This window comes from Somniosus microcephalus, unplaced genomic scaffold (assembly GCF_052327205.1).
Source record: "Somniosus microcephalus isolate GS21.2 unplaced genomic scaffold, FLI_Smic_1.0 unresolved_chr4, whole genome shotgun sequence".
Lineage (NCBI taxonomy): Eukaryota > Metazoa > Chordata > Chondrichthyes > Squaliformes > Somniosidae > Somniosus > Somniosus microcephalus.
The window spans coordinates 57,521,536-57,539,404 of NW_028225182.1; the positions used below are offsets into that span (position 1 = coordinate 57,521,536).

At 46.6% G+C, this 17,869-nt stretch overlaps 1 protein-coding gene across 1 annotated transcript in view; it reads left to right on the forward strand.

Annotated features, from left to right (window-relative positions):
• The window catches only part of LOC147091149 (E3 ubiquitin-protein ligase RNF167-like), a 108,376-nt gene extending 92,503 nt beyond the window's left edge, over positions 1-15,873 (forward strand). The window contains 2 exon segments of the mRNA XM_085977618.1: positions 4,344-4,424; positions 15,428-15,873. Coding sequence (XP_085833744.1) covers positions 4,344-4,424; positions 15,428-15,819 — 473 coding nt within the window. The 3' untranslated portion in view covers positions 15,820-15,873.
• Positions 15,874-17,869: the final 1,996 nt, after the last annotated feature.

The window sequence follows — 17,869 nt, forward strand, 5'->3', positions numbered from 1 at the left end:
GTTTCAATGAGATCACCTCTCATTCTTCTAAACTCTAGAGAATATAGGCCTAGTCTACTCAATCTCTCCTCATAGGACAATCCCCCCATCCCAGGAACCAGTCTGGTGAACCTTCGTTGCACTCCCTCTATGGCAAGTATATCCTTCCTTAGGTAAGGAAACCAAATCTGTACACAATACTCCAGGTGTGGTCTCACCAGGGCCCTATATAATTGCAGTAAGACGTCTTTACTCTTATACTCAAATCCTCTTGTAATAAAGGCCAACATACCATTTGCATTCCTAATTGCTTGCTGTACCTGCATGTTAACTTTCAGTGATTGGTGTACAAGGACACCCAGGTCCCTCTGAACACCAACATTTCCCAATCTCTCTCCATTTAAAAAATACTCTTGCTATTCTGTTTTTCCTACCTAAGTGGATAACTTGACATTTCTCCACATTATATTCCATTTGCCATGTTCTTGCCTGCTCACTTAGCCTGTCTATATCCCCTTGAAGCTTCTTTGCATCTTCTTCACAACTTACATTCCCACCCAGCTTTGTATCCTCAGCAAACTTGGATATATTACACTTGGTCCCCTCATCCAAATCATTGATGTAGATTGTGACTAGCTGAGGCCCAAGCAATGATCCTTGCAGTACCCCGCTAGTTACAGCCTGCCAACCTGAAAATGACCAGTTTATTCCTGCTCTCTGTTTTCTGTCTGTTAACCAATCCTCAATCCCATGAGCCCTAATTTTGTTTAATAATCTCTTGTGTGGCACTTTATCGAATTGCCTTCCGAAAATCCAAATGCGTCACATCCACTGGTTTTCCCCCTTATCTATTCTGCTAGTTACAACCTCAAAACACTGAACAGATTCGTCAAACATGATTTCCCTTTCATAAATCCGTGTTGACTCTGCCCAATTTTGTTATTATTTGCTAAGTGCCCTGTTACCACGCCCTTAATAATAGATTCTAGCATTTGCTCTACTAATGATGTCAAGCTAACTGGCCTGTAGTTCTCCGTTTTCTCTCTCCCACCTTTCTTAAATAGTGGGGTTACATTTGCTGCTTTCCAATCCGCGGGAACCGTTCCAGAATCTATGGAAATTTGGAAGATGACAGCCAATGCATCCACTATCTCTATAGCCACCTCTTTTAAAACTCTAGGATGTAGGCCATCATGTCCAGGGGATTTATTGGCTTTCAGTCCCATTAATTTCTCCAGTACTTTTTTTTTTACTAGTACTAATTTCTTTCACTTCCTCATTCTGGCTTGGTTTGCCACTATTTCCAGGAGGTTTTTTGCATCTTCCATGAAGACAGATACAAAGTGTTTAATTTCTCAGCCATTTCCTTATTTCCCATTATAATTTCCCCTGTCGCAGCCTGTAAGGGACCCACATTTACTTTCGCTAATCTTTTCCTTTTTACATACCTAGAGAAGCTTTTACAGTTTGTTTTTATGTCTCTGGCTAATTTACTCATTCTAATTTCCCTTTATCAATTTCTTGGTCCTTTGCTGAATTCTAAAATCCTCCCAATCCTCAGGCTTACTATTTTTGGTAACACTATAAGCCTCTTCCTTTAATCTAATACTATCTTTAACTTCTCTCGTTCGCCACGGTTGGACCATTTTTCCCGTGGTGTTTTTAATCCTTAAGGGAATGTATATTCATTGCGAATTATGAATTATTTCTTTAAATGTTTGCCATTGCTTTTCTACTGTCATATCTTTTTAATCTAGTTTCCCAACTTACCTTTGCCAACTCGCGCCTCATACCTATGTAGTTTGCTTTGTTCAGGTTTAGGACCCTAGTTTCGGACTTAACTAAATCACTCTAATGTTATCAGATTTCAATTACAATGCACAGCAATCACTCCCACAAGACAGGAATTATTAACACTGGCAAATTAAAGCTTCTCAAAGAACAGTAGAGGAGCTGTTGCACTGCTGGGTGTATTCTATAGGCCACCAAATAGTGGGAAGGAGATAGAGGAGCAAATTTGGTTTTGGTTTCCATATTTAAGAAAAGATATACTTGCTCTCGAGGCAGTTCAGAGAAGGTTCACTCGGTTGATTCTAGAGATGAGGGGGTTGACGTATGAGGAAAAGTTGAGTAGGTTGGGACTCTACTCATTGGAGTTCAGAAGAATGAGAGGCGATCTTATCGAAACATATAAGATTGTGAGGGGGCTTGATCGGGTGGATGCGGTGAGGATGTTTCCACTGATGGGTGAGATTAGAACTAGGGGGCATAATCTTAGAATAAGGGGCTGCCCTTTCAAAACTGAGATGAGGAGAAACTTCTTCACTCAGAGGGTAGTAAACCTATGGAATTTGCTACCCCAGAGAGCTGTGGAAGCTGCAACATTAAATAAATTTAAATCGGAGATAGACAGTTTCCTAGCAGATAAGGGAATTAGGGGTTACGGGGAGAGGGCAGGGAAGTGGACGTGAGTCTAGATTCAGATCAGCCATGATCCTATTGAATGGCGGAGCAGGCCCGAGGGGCCGTATGGCCTACTCCTGCTCCTACTTCTTATGTTCTTACAGAAAATTAGGAAGAATGCCAAGGCCTTGGAGAGGGTGCAGAGGAGATTTACTAGAATGGTACCAGGGGATGAGGGACTTCAGTGATGTGGAGAGACTGGAGAAGCTGGGGTTGTTCTCCTTACAGCAGAGAAGGTTAAGGGAGATTTAATGGAGGTGTTCCAAATCATGAAGGGTTTTGATAGAGTAAATAAGGAAAAACTGTTTCCAGTGGCAGGAGGGTCGATAACCAGAGGACACAGATTTAAGGTGATGGGCAAAAAAAACAGGGGGGAGATGAGAGAAAAAAAATTTTACGCCGAGTTGTGATGATCTGGAATGCGCTGCCTGAAAGGGCGGCGGAAGCAGATTCAATAGTAACTTTCAAAAGGAAATTGGATAAATACTTGGAGGGGGAAAACATTTACGGGGAAAGGGCAGGGGAGTGGGACTAAATGGATCCCTGCCAAAGAGCCGGCACAGGCTCGATGAGCTGAATCATTCTGTGATTCTCTTACATGGAGCTGCAGATGCACTATGAACAGCCCTCAAAGGACCAGATCCGTCATTTTCACCCAGTGTTTCTTTTTGGTTTTGAATGTATATTTAAACAGTGAGTGCTGCGAGTCTCGACCAAGGAATAGGCTGGCAGGAGTTGCTCAGCCTGGGTATGTGAGGGAGAGCTGAATTAACATTTTAAAAGATTAAAAAGTGGCTTAATCACTCGCGGGTTGCTGACCACCTCTGCTGAAATTAGGTCCACTTCCTGTCAGTGTCACTCTGAGGAAACTCTGAAACCACTTCCTCTAATGAGCTGCTCGTTGCTTATACAACAAAAAAACACAGAAAAAAATTAACACATTTTTGAAATAGCTTTAAGAAGTCGTTAACCGACCTCTTCCTAGCACTGTGAAAGACACCAGGAGGGGCATAAAAGGCCAGTCATGTGCTAACTCACCACATGAACCCCCTCCCTGACAACAATTCCCAAAAACCATTTAGTCCCTTTTCTGACAGTTCTGACTATCTACTGAGAACAGGAAGCTGAGGACGTGGGCAGTCATACCCACCCTGCAGGATTAGTACAGTAAGCTTCTGGGACCCTTGACCAGTACAACCCTTTTTCAAGGAAAATAAATTAGAGGAGTTGGTATGAAACAGGGGACGTGTTTTTACAATGAGCACAACTTGAGCCCCAGCAGTGGGAAGCACCCTGTGAGAAGGTGCCCCGAGAGGCTACGTGTCTCTGAGCAGACATGCTTCCAAGAGAAGGGAACAAAGATGATGGAGTATCCATAATAGAGGATAGGTTAAAGTTGGGCTCATTTAGTTTTAGAAAAAAGATGACTGAGAAGCCCACATTCACGTTTTCAATGTTATGAAGGGAATTTACAACATTGATAGAGGATAAAGTCACTGTAGCAAAGAGCTGAAATATCGCATGCTGACATATCCCAGAAGACAAGTTTAAAAATGAGGAATTGAAGAATAAGAAGGGAGGTCAAGCAGAGCGCTCTCCCTACGTTACAACAGTGACTACACTTCAAAAGTACCTCAATGGCTGTAAAGCACTGGACGTCCTGAGGTCGTGAAAGGTGCGGGAGAAATGCAAGCCTTCCTTTCTTGCACTAAAAGGGAATAGAGTTGTGGAATAAGTTACCAGTAAAAAAACAAATCACTATCTTTGGAGAGGGAAAGGATTGAGAAATATGGGGAGATGGGTAGGAGGTGTGTTGGGTCCATCGATTTATTTCTGTCCCTATAGTTGCATTACTCATTGTCCAGTTACTTATGTAATCATTGTGTTTTGTTTAAATGCAGGGGATGGATATGATGTCTGTGCAATCTGCCTGGATGAGTACGAGGAGGGTGACAAGCTTCGAGTATTGCCCTGCTCTCATGGTAAGCCAGTTCTGTTATTTATGTAAACTTCTGCACTGCAGGTGGCAGAAGATGTCTCGTTACTGAGGAACAGGCAATATGGGAACGGTAGCAGAGTGGTAATGGATTACTAGTCCATTAAGGCATGGGATAATGATCCAGAGACGTGAGTCCGAATCCCACCATGGCAGCTAGGGAATTTAAATTCAGTTAATTAAATAAATCCGGAATAAAAAGCTAGTGTCAGTAATGGTGACCATGAAACTATCGGATTGTTGTAAAAACCCATCTGGTTCACTAATGTCCTTTAGGGAAGGAAATCTGCCGTCCTTACCCGGTCTGGCCGATATGACTCCAGACCCACCGCAATGTGGTTGACTCTTAACTGCCCTCTGAAATGGCCCAGCAAGTCACTCAGTTGTAAACCTTCACCACACGAACTGCAGTGGTTCAAGAAGGAGGCTCACCACCCCCTTCTCGAGGGCAACTAGGGCTGGGCAATAAATGCTGGCCTTGCCGGCGACGCCCACATCCCATGAACGTATTTTTAAAAAAATGGAGCTACACACTGGGGATCATTGGCATCCAACCAGAGTGAAGCAGGTGGAATAATTCAAAGGCATAAAACCACATTGTGGGGGGGTGGATAAACTGGCCTGTTATCCAAACAGCCCAGCTTGTTAATCCGATTGGAATTGATGGAAATGCAAATCATGCGGTTTGTATGATGGGCATCCGACCCACAACACCAATCTTACAAAAATCTACCCCATCAACTCTGGAAAAATTCCTTGCAACGTGGCTATTTTCAGACTCTTAATCATTATGAGTACAACAGTCATGTTGTCGTCTTCCCCCTCTGTCCAAACATGACTGGCTCCTACCTAGAAAATTACCCCCCCCCCCGTGTCGTCCCCCCCCCAATGGAGAGCGGGAATGCAGGGAGGCTTTGGTACCAGTGCACTGTGTAATGTGATACGGAGCTGGAGAACAGGAGCCGGGGGGGCAGCAATGTTCCAGTCAGCTGATCTGAGCTGGGGTAACGATTCAAGTTGGCCTCAGCACCCCTGGAGAGTGAAGCAAAAAAATGTGTTTGGGTTCCTGCACCTCCTCACTATCCAGCAACTTGTGCAGGAAAGTGACTGCGTGGACAGGTGAGGTGAGGATTGGGTTTAGCTGTGATGCCCTTGTTGGTTAAAGTGCCAACTAGTGCTTATTGGCTAGGTTTACACATGAAGAATGACCACTTAGCAAGGTGCCAGATTGCAAACAGCATCACCCCAAAGTTCTGCCTCTTTGGGGAGCGGATACTTTGTGTGGGGAGTTAGGAGTCGCAGAGTACAGGAGGTTTATGGCATTATTGGCGAGGAAGCTGTACTGCTTGTGTTATCGCACCTTAATATGTTTTACACATTGCATTAAATGACAATGTCTATCCGAGTGCCAGTTGTCTTAAGCAGAAGTACCTCTCATCAGGTGCTCCTCTAAACCAGCTGGACTATTTCCAGTTTTCTCTCTTGATTTTTGTTCTAAACTATATCAGAGGCCCTGACTGGTAGAGGACCTAAGCATACGCGTGAATTAACGCACGTGTTAGCAATCTGATTCCTGGCTTCTCTACGTATCACCTTAACCTGAACCAGAGCCATGCAAAGAGAGAAAGAACTTGCATTTTTACGGCACCTTTTACCTCTGGACATCCCAAAGCGCTTTACAGCCAATGAAATATTTTTGAAGTGCAGTCACTATTTGTAATGTAGAAAATGGCAATGAGATAAACGACCAAATAATCTGTCTGTGATGTTGGTTGACGGATAACTGTTGGCCAGGACACTGGGGAGAACTTCCCTGCTCCTCTTTGAATGGTGCCCTGGGATCTTTTACATCCACCCAAGATGGCAGATGGGGCCTCGGGTTAAACGTCTCATCCGAAAGACAGCACCTCGACAGTGCAGCGCTCCCTCAGTACTGCCCCTCCGACAGTGCAGCGCTCCCTCAGTACTGCCCCTCCGACAGTGCAGCGCTCCCTCAGTACTGCCCCTCCGACAGTGCGGCGCTCCCTCAGTACTGCCCCTCCGACAGTGCAGCGCTCCCTCAGTACTGCCCCTCCGACAGTGCGGCGCTCCCTCAGTACTGCCCCTCCGACAGTGCAGCACTCCCTCAGTACTGCCCCTCCGACAGTGCAGCACTCCCTCAGTACTGCCCCTCCGACAGTGCAGCGCTCCCTCAGTACTGCCCCTCCGACAGTGCGGCGCTCCCTCAGTACTGCCTCTCCGACAGTGCAGCACTCCCTCAGTACTGCCCCTCCGACAGTGCAGCGCTCCCTCAGTACTGCCCCTCCGACAGTGCAGCGCTCCCTCAGTACTGCCCCTCCGACAGTGCGGCGCTCCCTCAGTACTGCCCCTCCGACAGTGCAGCACTCCCTCAGTACTGCCCCTCCGACAGTGCAGCACTCCCTCAGTACTGCCCCTCCGACAGTGCAGCGCTCCCTCAGTACTGCCCCTCCGACAGTGCGGCGCTCCCTCAGTACTGCCTCTCCGACAGTGCAGCACTCCCTCAGTACTGCCCCTCCGACAGTGCAGCGCTCCCTCAGTACTGCCCCTCCGACAGTGCAGCACTCCCTCAGTACTGCCCCTCCGACAGTGCAGCGCTCCCTCAGTACTGCCCCTCCGACAGTGCGGCGCTCCCTCAGTACTGCCTCTCCGACAGTGCAGCACTCCCTCAGTACTGCCCCTCCGACAGTGCAGCGCTCCCTCAGTACTGCCCCTCCGACAGTGCAGCGCTCCCTCAGTACTGCCCCTCCGACAGTGCAGCGCTCCCTCAGTACTGCCCCTCCGACAGTGCAGCGCTCCCTCAGTACTGCCTCTCCGACAGTGCAGCACTCCCTCAGTACTGCCCCTCCGACAGTGCAGCGCTCCCTCAGTACTGCACTGAAGTGTTAGCCTAGATTTTGTGCTCCAGTCTCTGGAGTGGGGTTTGAACCGACAACCTTCTGACTCAGAGGCGAGAGTGCTGCCCGCTGAGCCACAGCTGACGCATGTAGACCAGGGAAGTTATTCGTTCACTCCATGATCTGAGTCTTGCTGTTGGTGAAAGCACGACAGCTTACATCAGTGCTCCTAGAGTGGGGTGGGGGGGGGATTCAGCCAGAGTTCTTGCTGCAGTTGTACAGGGCCTTGGTGAGACCACACTGAGTATTGTGTGCAGTTTTGGTCGCCTTATCTGAGGAAGGATGTTCTTGCCATGGAGGGAGTGCAGCGAAGATTCACCAGACTGATACCTGGGATGGCAGAAATGACGTATGAGGAGAGATTGGGCCGATTAGGCTTATATTCGCTAGAGTTTAGAAGAATGAGAGGGGATCTCATTGAAACTTATAAAATTCTAACAGGACTCGACAGACTAGATGCAGGAAGGATGTTCCCGATGGCCGGGGAGTCCAGAACCAGGGGTCACAGTCTAAGGATAAGGGGTAAGCCATTTAGGACAGAGATGAGGAGGAATTTCTTCACCCAGAGAGTGGTGAAGCTGTGGAATTCTCTACCACAGAAGGTAGTTGAGGCCAATTCATTAAATATATTCAAGAAGGAGTTGGATATATTTCTTAAGGCTAAAGGGATATGGGGAGAAAGCAGGGACAGGGTACTGAGTTTGGATGCTCAGCCATGATCTCATTAAATGGCGGAGCAGGCTCGAGGTGCCGAATGGCCGACTCCTGCTCCTATCTTCTATGTTTCTGACCCATGCCCTCTTCTGGAAATGCACGTTTGTGGACATTGGATGAGGACAGTGTTGAGCTTGGCTGGATGCTCTCCATGGTTGAATATGCTGCCAACACCCCTATCTAGACTCACACATGATAAGCCACTTGTGCGAGGTACCAGGGCTAACCATGCCTGTGGAACCTGTACGCCAGCAAAAGTCAGCATCTCCCTGAAGATGTTTACCCAAGTAATTCCTCCAACCAGTTTTTTAAAAATCCTGTTGATCTAATCCCTGTTAAAACAAATGTTTAAACATCAACAGGTGATAAAGGCTCCATCAATGTATAATACGTATAATCCAATCTATAAAGGGTTTTTTTGGGGGCTGGTAGCAGACCCATTTTCCCCTGTGCCTTTGTATCCGTGAGCCATCTTTGGGTGGATCAGCTTGTAACCCTCTGAAATGGCCCTGGGGAGGTGCCACAACATGGTCTGCGGTTCAATTTGCAGCTGGTTGCTTTCCCCATGCTTTGAGCAAACACCTGGCCTGTATTCAGTGACATGACTTCATTCAGCAGCACAGCACCTGGAGAACTGTGTGCAGATCCCTATGTTACACTGCTCCAAGGTGCTTGTGTTTCTCCCCCCCCATTTGCATGTGCAGCATTGAAGGTACTTGCAGTGCTCTAACTTCACCCTGCATGAGGTCCTTGGTCACTATGACATGGTTCTACTCTGAGCAATGCATTTCCCAGTTGAGGCAACAGGACAGAAGAAGCTGATGCTACCATTTATAATGTATGCAGACTGCCCTAATAAAACCATTTATAGTGGGCCAAGTGTAGCATCCCATCAGTCTGGGCTTAGAATCATAGAATGGTTACAGCACAGACGGAGGCCATTCGGCCTGTCGAGCCCATGCCGGCTCTCTGCAAGAGCACTTCAGCTAGTCCCACTCCCCCCGCCCTTTCCCCGGAGCCCTGCAATTTTTTTCCTTCAGGTACTTAGCCAATTCCCTTTTGAAAGCCATGATTGAATCTGCCTCCACCACCCTTTCATGCAGGGCATTCCAGATCCTAACCACTCACTATGTAAAAAGGTTTTTCCTCATGTTGCCTTTGGTTCTTCTGCCAATCACCTTAAATCTGTGTCCTCTGGTTCTCGACCCTTCCGCCAATGGGAACAGTTTCTCTCTCTCTACTCTGTCCAGACCCCTCATGATTTTGAACACCTCGATCAAATCTCCCCTCAATCTTCTCTGCTCCAAGGAGAACAACCCCAGCTTCTCCAGTCTATCCAAATAACTGAAGTCCCTCATCCCTGGAACCATTCTCGTAAATCTTTTCTGCACCCTCTCCAAGGCCTTCACATCCTTCCTAAAGTGCGGTGCCCAGAATTGGACACAATACTCCAGTTGAGACCGAACCAGTGTTTTATAAAGGTTCATCATAACTTCCTTGCCTTTGTACTCTGTGCCTCTATTTATGAAGCCCAGGATCCTGTATCCTTTTTTAACCACTTTCTCAACCTGTCCTGCCACCTTCATTGATTTGCACGCATCTACCCCTCGGTCTCTCTGTTCATACACCCCTTTAGGATTGTACCCGTTAGTTTATATTGCTTCTCCTCACTCTTCCTACCAAAATATATCACTTCGCACTTTCCTGCGTTGAACTTCACCTGCCACGTGTCCGCCCATTCCACCAGCCTGTCTGTGTCCTCTTGAAGTCTATCACTCTTCTCCTCACTGTTCACTATACTTCCAAGTTTTGTGTCCTCTGCAAATTTTGAAGTTGTGCCCTGTACACCCACATCCAAGTCATTAATATATATCGAGAAAAGCAGCGGTCCTAGAACCGACCCCTGGGGAACACTGTATACTTTCCTCCAGTCTGGAAAAAAACATTCCCCACTACTGTTTCCTGTCAATTAGCCAATTTAGTTTTAGGCAATGAAGCTGGGCAGGTGGAGGGGTTATCAGTGGTAGTGATCGTAATTCGGTTCGATTTAGCGTAGTTATGGAAAAGGACAAAGATAGACCAGGAGTAAAAGTTATCGATTGGGGAAAGGCCAATTTTACTAAGCTGAGATGTGTTTTAGCAAAAGTGGACTGGAAACAGCTAGTTGAAGGTAAATCAGTGTCAGAGCAGTGGGAGGCATTCAAGGAGGAGATAGTGAGGGTTCAGCGAAAATATGTTCCCAAAAAGAAAAAGGCTGGGACTAACAAACCTAGAGCTCCCCGGATGTCGAGGAGCATACAGAGTAGGAAAAGGCAAAAAAGGGAAGCTTGTGTCAGAGCTCAATACTGCAGAAAGCCTAGAGGAGTATAGAAAGTGCAGGGGTAAAATTAAAAAGGTATTTAGGAAAGCAAAGAGAGGGCATGAAAAAATATTGGCAAGTAAAATCAAGGAAAACCCAAAGATGTTCTGTAACTACATAAAGAGCAAGAGGATAACTAAGGAAAGAGTAGAGCCTATTAGAGACCAAAAAGGAAGCTTGTGTGTGGAGGCAGAAGACGTGGGTATGGTTCTAATACTTCACAAAAGGAAGGGACGATGCAGACATTGTAGTTGAGGAGGAGTGTGAAATATTAGATAAGATAAGCATAGTGAGAGAGGAAGTATGAAAAGGTTTAGTATCTTTGAAAGTAGATAAATCGCCAGGCCCACATGAAATGTATCCCAGGCTGCTGAGAGAATCAAGGGAGGAAATAGCGGAGGCTCTGACCATCATTTTTCAATCCCTCTGGCTACAGGTGTGGTGCTGGAGGACTGCTAACGTACCGTTGTTTAAAAAGAGAGAAAGGGATAGACTGAGTAATTACAGGCCAGTCAGCCGAACCTCAGTGGTGGGCGAATTGTTGGAAAAAGTTCTGAGGGACAGATTTAATCGTCATTTAGAAAGGTGCGGCTTAGTCAAGAACAGTCAGTATGAATTTGTTAAGGGAAGGTCGTGTCTGACTAATTTGATTGAATTTTTTGAGGAGGTAACAAGGAGGGTCGATGAGGGTAGTGCGTTTGATGTAGTCTACATGGATTTTAACAAGGCTTTTGACAAGGTCCCACATAGCAGCTGGTCAGAAAAGTAAAAGCCCATGGGATCCAAGGGAATGTGGCAAGTTGGATCCAAAATTGGCTGTGGCAGGAAGCAAAGGGTAATGGTCGACAGATGTTTAAGTGACTAGAAAGCTGTTTCTAGTGGCCTTCCACAGGGCACAGTACGAGGTCCCTTGCTTTTTGTGGTATACATCAATGATTTAGACTTCATTGTAGGTGGCATAATTAAGAAGTTTGCAGAGGATACAGAAATTGGCCATGTGGTTGACCGTGAGGAAGAAAACAGTGGACTGCAAGAAGATACCAATGGACTGGTCAGGTGGGCAGAAAAGTGGCAAATGGAATTCAATCCAGAGAAGTGTGGGGTAATGCATTTGGTGAGGGCTAACGAGGCAAGGGAATACACAATAAATGGTAGGATGCTGAGAAGTGGACTTAAATAAGGCTAATTACATAGGTATGAGGGGTGAGTTGGCCAAGATAGATTGGGAAATTAGGTTAAAAGGGATGACGGTAGATAAGCAGTGGCAGACATTTAAAGAAATGTTCCAAAATTCTCAATGAATATACATTCCATTGAGAAATAAAAACTCCACAGAAAAAGTGATCCATCTGTGGCTAACTGAATAAGTTAAGGATAGTATTAGATTAAAAGAAGAGGCTTTTATGTTGTGAAGAATAGTAGTAAGCCTGAGGATTGGGAGAGCTTTAGAAACCAGCAAAGGATGACCAAAAAAAGGATAAAAAGAGCGAAAGTTGAATGAGCGTAAACTAGCAAGAAATATAAACACAGATTGTAAGAGCTTCTACAAGTATGTAAAAAGGAAGAGAGTAGCAAAAGGAAGCGTTGGTCCCTTAGAGGCTGAGACAGGTGAAATTATAATAGGGAATAAGGAACTGGCAGAGACTTTAAATAAATATTTTGTATCTGTCTTCACAGGGCTCTTGAAGAGAGCCGGTATGAGCTTGACGGGCTGAATGGTCTCCTGTGCTGTAACCATTCTATGATTCTAGAAGACACACAAAGCATACCAAAAATAGTAGGGAATCAAGGAGTTAATAAGAGTGAGGAACTTGAGGTCATTAATATCAGTGGAGAAAAAGTACTTGAGAAACTAATGGGACCAACAGCTGACAAACCCCCTGGACCTGACGGCCTACATCCTAGGGTTCTAAAAAAGGTGGCGGCAGAGATAGTGGATGCATTGGTTGTGATCTTTCAAAATTCCCTAGATCCTAGAACAGTTCCAGCGGATTGGAAGGTAGCAAATGTAACCCTGCTATTCAAGAAAGGAGGGAGAGAGAAAACATGGAACTACAGGCCAGTTAGCCTGACATCAGTCGTCGGGGAAAATGCCGGAATCCATTATTAAGGAAGTGGTAACAGAGCACTTAGAAAATCAGATGATTAGGCAGAGCCAACATGGTTTTATGAAAGGGAAATTGTGTTTAACAAATTTATTTGTTTTTTGAAGAGGTAACTAGCAGGGTAAATAAAGAGGAACCAGTGGATGTAGTATATTTGGATTTCTAAAAGACATTCGATAAGGTGCCACATAAGGTTGCTACGCAAGATAAGAAGGGCTCATGGCGTTGGGGGTAATGTATTAACATGGATAGAGGATTGGTTAATGGACAGAAAACAGAGAGTAGGGATAAATGGGTCATTTTCCGGTTGGCAGGCTGTAACTAACGGCGGGTGCTGCAAGTGCTTGGGCCTCAGCAATTTACAATCTACAGGAAACTTTTTTTTATCCGGCACCGACGTGGTGCCGGTTCATCAAAAATAACCGAAAGCAAAAGTAAAAGATACGGAGCTGAGAGCTCCATATAAAGCAACAAACCCTGGGTTTAGAACAATGGCCACAAGTTCCAAGCGTCTCTGTAGCTTAGCAACAGCTGCAGCCACACCCTTGCACAGCAACAGATCGAGGAAGGCAAGTAATAAAACTTACCTGAACCTACTCCTGAATTTTGCCGGTTAACCGAGATTTCTGGTTATTTAGGTGCCGGTAAATCGAAAGTTTCCTGTACATTAATGACGTCGATTAAGGGACCGAGTGCAATATATCAAAGCTTGCAGACGATACAAAGCTAGGTGGGAAAGTAAGCTGTGAGGAGGACACCAAGAGCCTGCAAAGGGCTATAGACAGGTTAAGTCAGAGGGCAATAAGGCGGCAGATGGAGTATAATGTGAGGTTATTCACTTTGGTAAGAAGAATAGAAATACTGAATATTTTTAAATGGTGAGGAACTATTAAATGCTGGTGTTCAGAGCGATTTCATAGAATAGAAGAATCCTAGAATGGTTACCGCACAGGAGGCCATTCGGCCCGTCGAGCCCGTGCCGGCTCTCTGCAAGAGCATTTCAGCCAGTCCCACTCCCCAGCCATTTCCCCGTAGCCCTGCAAATGTTTTTCCTTCAGGTACTTATTCAATTCCCTTTTGAAAGCCACGATTGACTCTGCCTCCACCGTCCTTTCAGTGCATTCCAGATTCTAAATACCCGCTGCGTAAAAAAGTTTTTCCTCATGTCGTCTTTGGTTCTTCAACTAGTAAATCTTTTCTGTACCCTCTCTAAGGCCTTCACATCCTTCCTAAAGTGCGGTGCCCAGAATTGGACACAATACCCCAGTTGAGACCGAACCAGTGTTTTATAAAGGTTCATCATTACCTCCTTGCTTTTGTACTCTGTGCCTCTATTTATGAAGCCCAGGAATCCCGTATGCTTTATTAACCACTTTCTCAACCTGCCCTGCCACCTTCAACGATTTGTGCACATATACCCCCAGGTCTCTCTGTTCATGCACCCCCTTTAGAATTGTACCCTTTAGTTTATATTGCCTCTCCTCATTCTTCCTATCAAAATGTATCACTTCGCACTTTTCTGTTAAATTTCATCTGCCATGTGTCTGCCCATTTCACCAGCCTGTCTGTGTCCTCTTGGAGTCTGTCACTCTCCTCCTCACTGTTCACTATACTTCCAAGTTTTGTGTCATCTGCAAATTTTGAAATTGTGCCCTGTACACCCACATCCAAGTCATTAATATATATCAAGAAAAGCAGTGGTCCTAGAACCGACCCCTGGGGAACCCCACTGTATACCTTCCTCCAGTCCGATAAACAACAGTTCACCACTACTCTGTCTTCTGTCACTTCGCCAATTCCGTATCCATGCTGCCACTGTCCCTTTTATTCCATGGGCTTCAACTTTGCTGGCAAGCCTCATCAACCCTCTGTTACCTCATCAATAAACTCGATCAAGTTAGTTAAATATGATTTGCCTTTAACAAATCTGTCCTTAATTAATCCACCCCTATCCAAGTGACTGTTGATTTTGTCCCGGATTACTGTTTCTAAAAGCTTCCCCACTACCGAGGTTAAACTGACTGACTGGCCTGTAGTTGCTGGATTTAGGTGTCCTCGTACAGGGAACACAGAAAATTAGTATGCAGGTACAGCAAGCAATTAGGAAAGCATGTTGGCCTTTATTGCAAGGGGGTTGGAGTATAAGAGTGAGGAAGTCTTGCTACAATTGTACAGGGCCTTGGTGAGACCACACCTGGAGTACTGGGCACAGTTCTGGTCTCCTTATCTAAGGAAGGATATACTTGCCTTCGAGGCGGTGCAACGAAGGTTCACTGGATTGATTCCTGGGATGAGAGGGCTGTCCTATGAGGAGAGAATAAGTAGATTGGGCTTATAATCTCAAGTTTAGAAGAATGAGAGGTGATCTCATTGAAATACAAGATTCTGAGGGGGATTGACAGGGTAGATGCTGAGAGGCTGTTTCCCCTGGCTGGAGTTTCTAGAACTAGGGATCAGTCTCAGGATAAGGGGTCGGCCATTTAGGACTGAGATATGGAGGAATTTCTTCACTCAGAGGGCGGTGAATCTTTGGAATTCTCTGCCCCAGAGGGCTGTGGAGGCTCAGTCGTTGAGTATATTCAAGGCAGAGATCGATAGAGTTTTGGACTGTAGGGGAATCGAAGGATATCGGGATCGAGCGGGAAGGTGGAGTTGAGGTAGAAGATCAGCCATGGTCTTATTGAATGGCGGAACAGGCTCGAAGGGCCGAATGGCTGACTCCTGCTCCTTATTCTTATGTTCTTCTAACTGCACTACAAAAGTCAAGCACTTTGTGATGTCCCGATAAAGCATTATAAAAGTGCAAACTCTTTGGACTTGGGATTTAACTGTAAACCTTGTTTTTTAATGAGTTGTGTTTCCACCCCCCCCCCCCCCCCCCCCCCCCCCAATGCAGCATACCACTGTAAATGTGTGGACACTTGGCTAACACAGACCAAAAAAACCTGCCCAGTCTGCAAGCAGCGAGTTCTGCGTTCAGCCAGTGACTCCGAGTCAGAGTCCGATACGGAAAATCACCCAGATGACGACGAGCGTCACTCGGAGCGCACGCCACTTCTCCGGGCATCCTCTTCCACCGCCTCGCACTCGTTCGGCTCCATGGCTGACTCCCTCACGCAGCATGCCGGGGAAGGCTCGTCGGAATCCAGCGAGGACCGTGACAGTGGTGCCCACATTGAGGGGGAGGAAGTACCTGGCCACAAGCAGGAGGACCACAGTGACTCTTCAAACGTCACAGGACCTGGGTCTGAGTCTAGCCTCTATCCTAGGAATGTTTTCAATGTGTAACCAGGAATCTTGGGCTTTATACTGATCTTATTTCTGTAAAACTACAATCATTAATGTGTGACTCAAGCTCAACCAGGGCTTTATTTAGGATTTGTTTCGGGCTCCTTTTTAAAAAAAAAAAAAAAAAAACATATATTTTTGGCGTGAACAGGGGAGGTACTGCTGTTCATGAGCACCGGTTATTGGTTTGGATCAGTGCAACACCGGGCGGGGTTGGTTTTGTAACTTTACATTGGCCTGTTGTGCAGTGCCGACCGAACACCAAGGTTCTCCACTGTCAGTAACAAATGGACATTCGCTAGGAGACAGGGAAAGGGGAACAGTGACAGTGCAGTGGATATCTCATTAAATACCAGTGTGAAGAAGCTTTTCTCCCTCGTGCTGTAGCAAGTGTGTGAATCCAACAGCCCAGCTGCCAGAAGCCCTTGCTATTTTCTGCACTGCTGGTGTTCTCAGTTGTGTCGTTCTATCCCTGCAGACTGCTACTATTGCCTGGAGGTGAGCTACTCTCACTTCCTCTGCCTCCATGCCCCTCGCCAAGAAAAGACCTGGCTATATATGCTTCCTAAATGTGTAGTAAAGAGCTCCTGATGCCTGGAGCGGGGGTGGGTGCAGGGTGCCCGAGTCAGAAAACCACAGAAATGGTGCAGCCCTGGATGTTTGGTGTAATCTCATACATTCCCAGTTTTCTGGATTATTTAGCTAGGTCCTAGTTTACAAAGAATGCAACAGCCTCCAATGATCGCTGCCAAGAACTGAAGACCATTGCATTGGAACTCTGCGTTCCAGGCTACGACCTGCTGCTCTTTGACCCTGGGAAATGAGTTCCTCACACAGGCAATAAATGTGCAGGAGTAACTTTCAATGATTGGAAAATCAGCTGCTGCAACTTGCTACAATCATGATTATTCCAGGGGCTGGTCCTCGCGAAGAGCTGTGCTGTTGACCCCAGTAATGTTTCATGGGGCAATAGTTTGTATTTTGTGTTGGGGTGCTGGGTCGTGGAGGAGGGGAGAATGTGTGATGTCACCAAGCCTGTCTTGTCATTCCAGCTTTCAGATCCATCACTAGAAACAGCAATCTGTACCGTGCCCGTACGTGGTTCCCCCCCCCCCCACCCCAATCCAGCATTTACACATCAGGCCAATGTGCCCCCCATATAGCATTTACACATCAGGCCAATGTGCCCCCCATCCAGCATTTACACATCAGGCCAACGAGCCCCCCCTCATCCAGCATTTACACACCCAGGCCAATGAGCCCCCCCTCATCCAGCATTTACACATCAGGTCAACGAGCCCCCCCCTCATCCAGCATTTACACATCAGGCCAATGTGCCCCTCATCCAGCATTTACACATCAGGCCAATGAGCCCCCCATCCAGCATTTACACATCAGGCCAATGTGCCCCCCATCCAGCATTTACACATCAGGCCAACGAGCCCCCCCATCCAGCATTTACACATCAGGCCAATGAGCCCCCCATCCAGCATTTACACATCAGGCCAATGAGCCCCCCATCCAGGATTTACACATCAGGCCAATGAGCCCCCCATCCAGCATTTACACATCAGGTCAATGAGCCCCCCATCCAGCATTTACACATCAGGCCAATGAGCCCCCCATCCAGCATTTACACATCAGGCCAATGTGCCCCCCATCCAGCATTTACACATCAGGCCAATGAGCCCCCCCATCCAGCATTTACACATCAGGCCAATGAGCCCCCCATCCAGCATTTACACATCAGGCCAATGAGCCCCCCATCCAGCATTTACACATCAGGCCAATGTGCCCCCCATCCAGCATTTACACATCAGGTCAATGAGCCCCCCCATCCAGCATTTACACATCAGGCCAATGAGCCCCCCATCCAGCATTTACACATCAGGCCAACGAGCCCCCCCTCATCCAGCATTTACACATCAGGCCAACGAGCCCCCCCTCATCCAGCATTTACACACCCAGGCCAATGAGCCCCCCCTCATCCAGCATTTACACATCAGGTCAATGAGCCCCCCATCCAGCATTTACACATCAGGCCAATGAG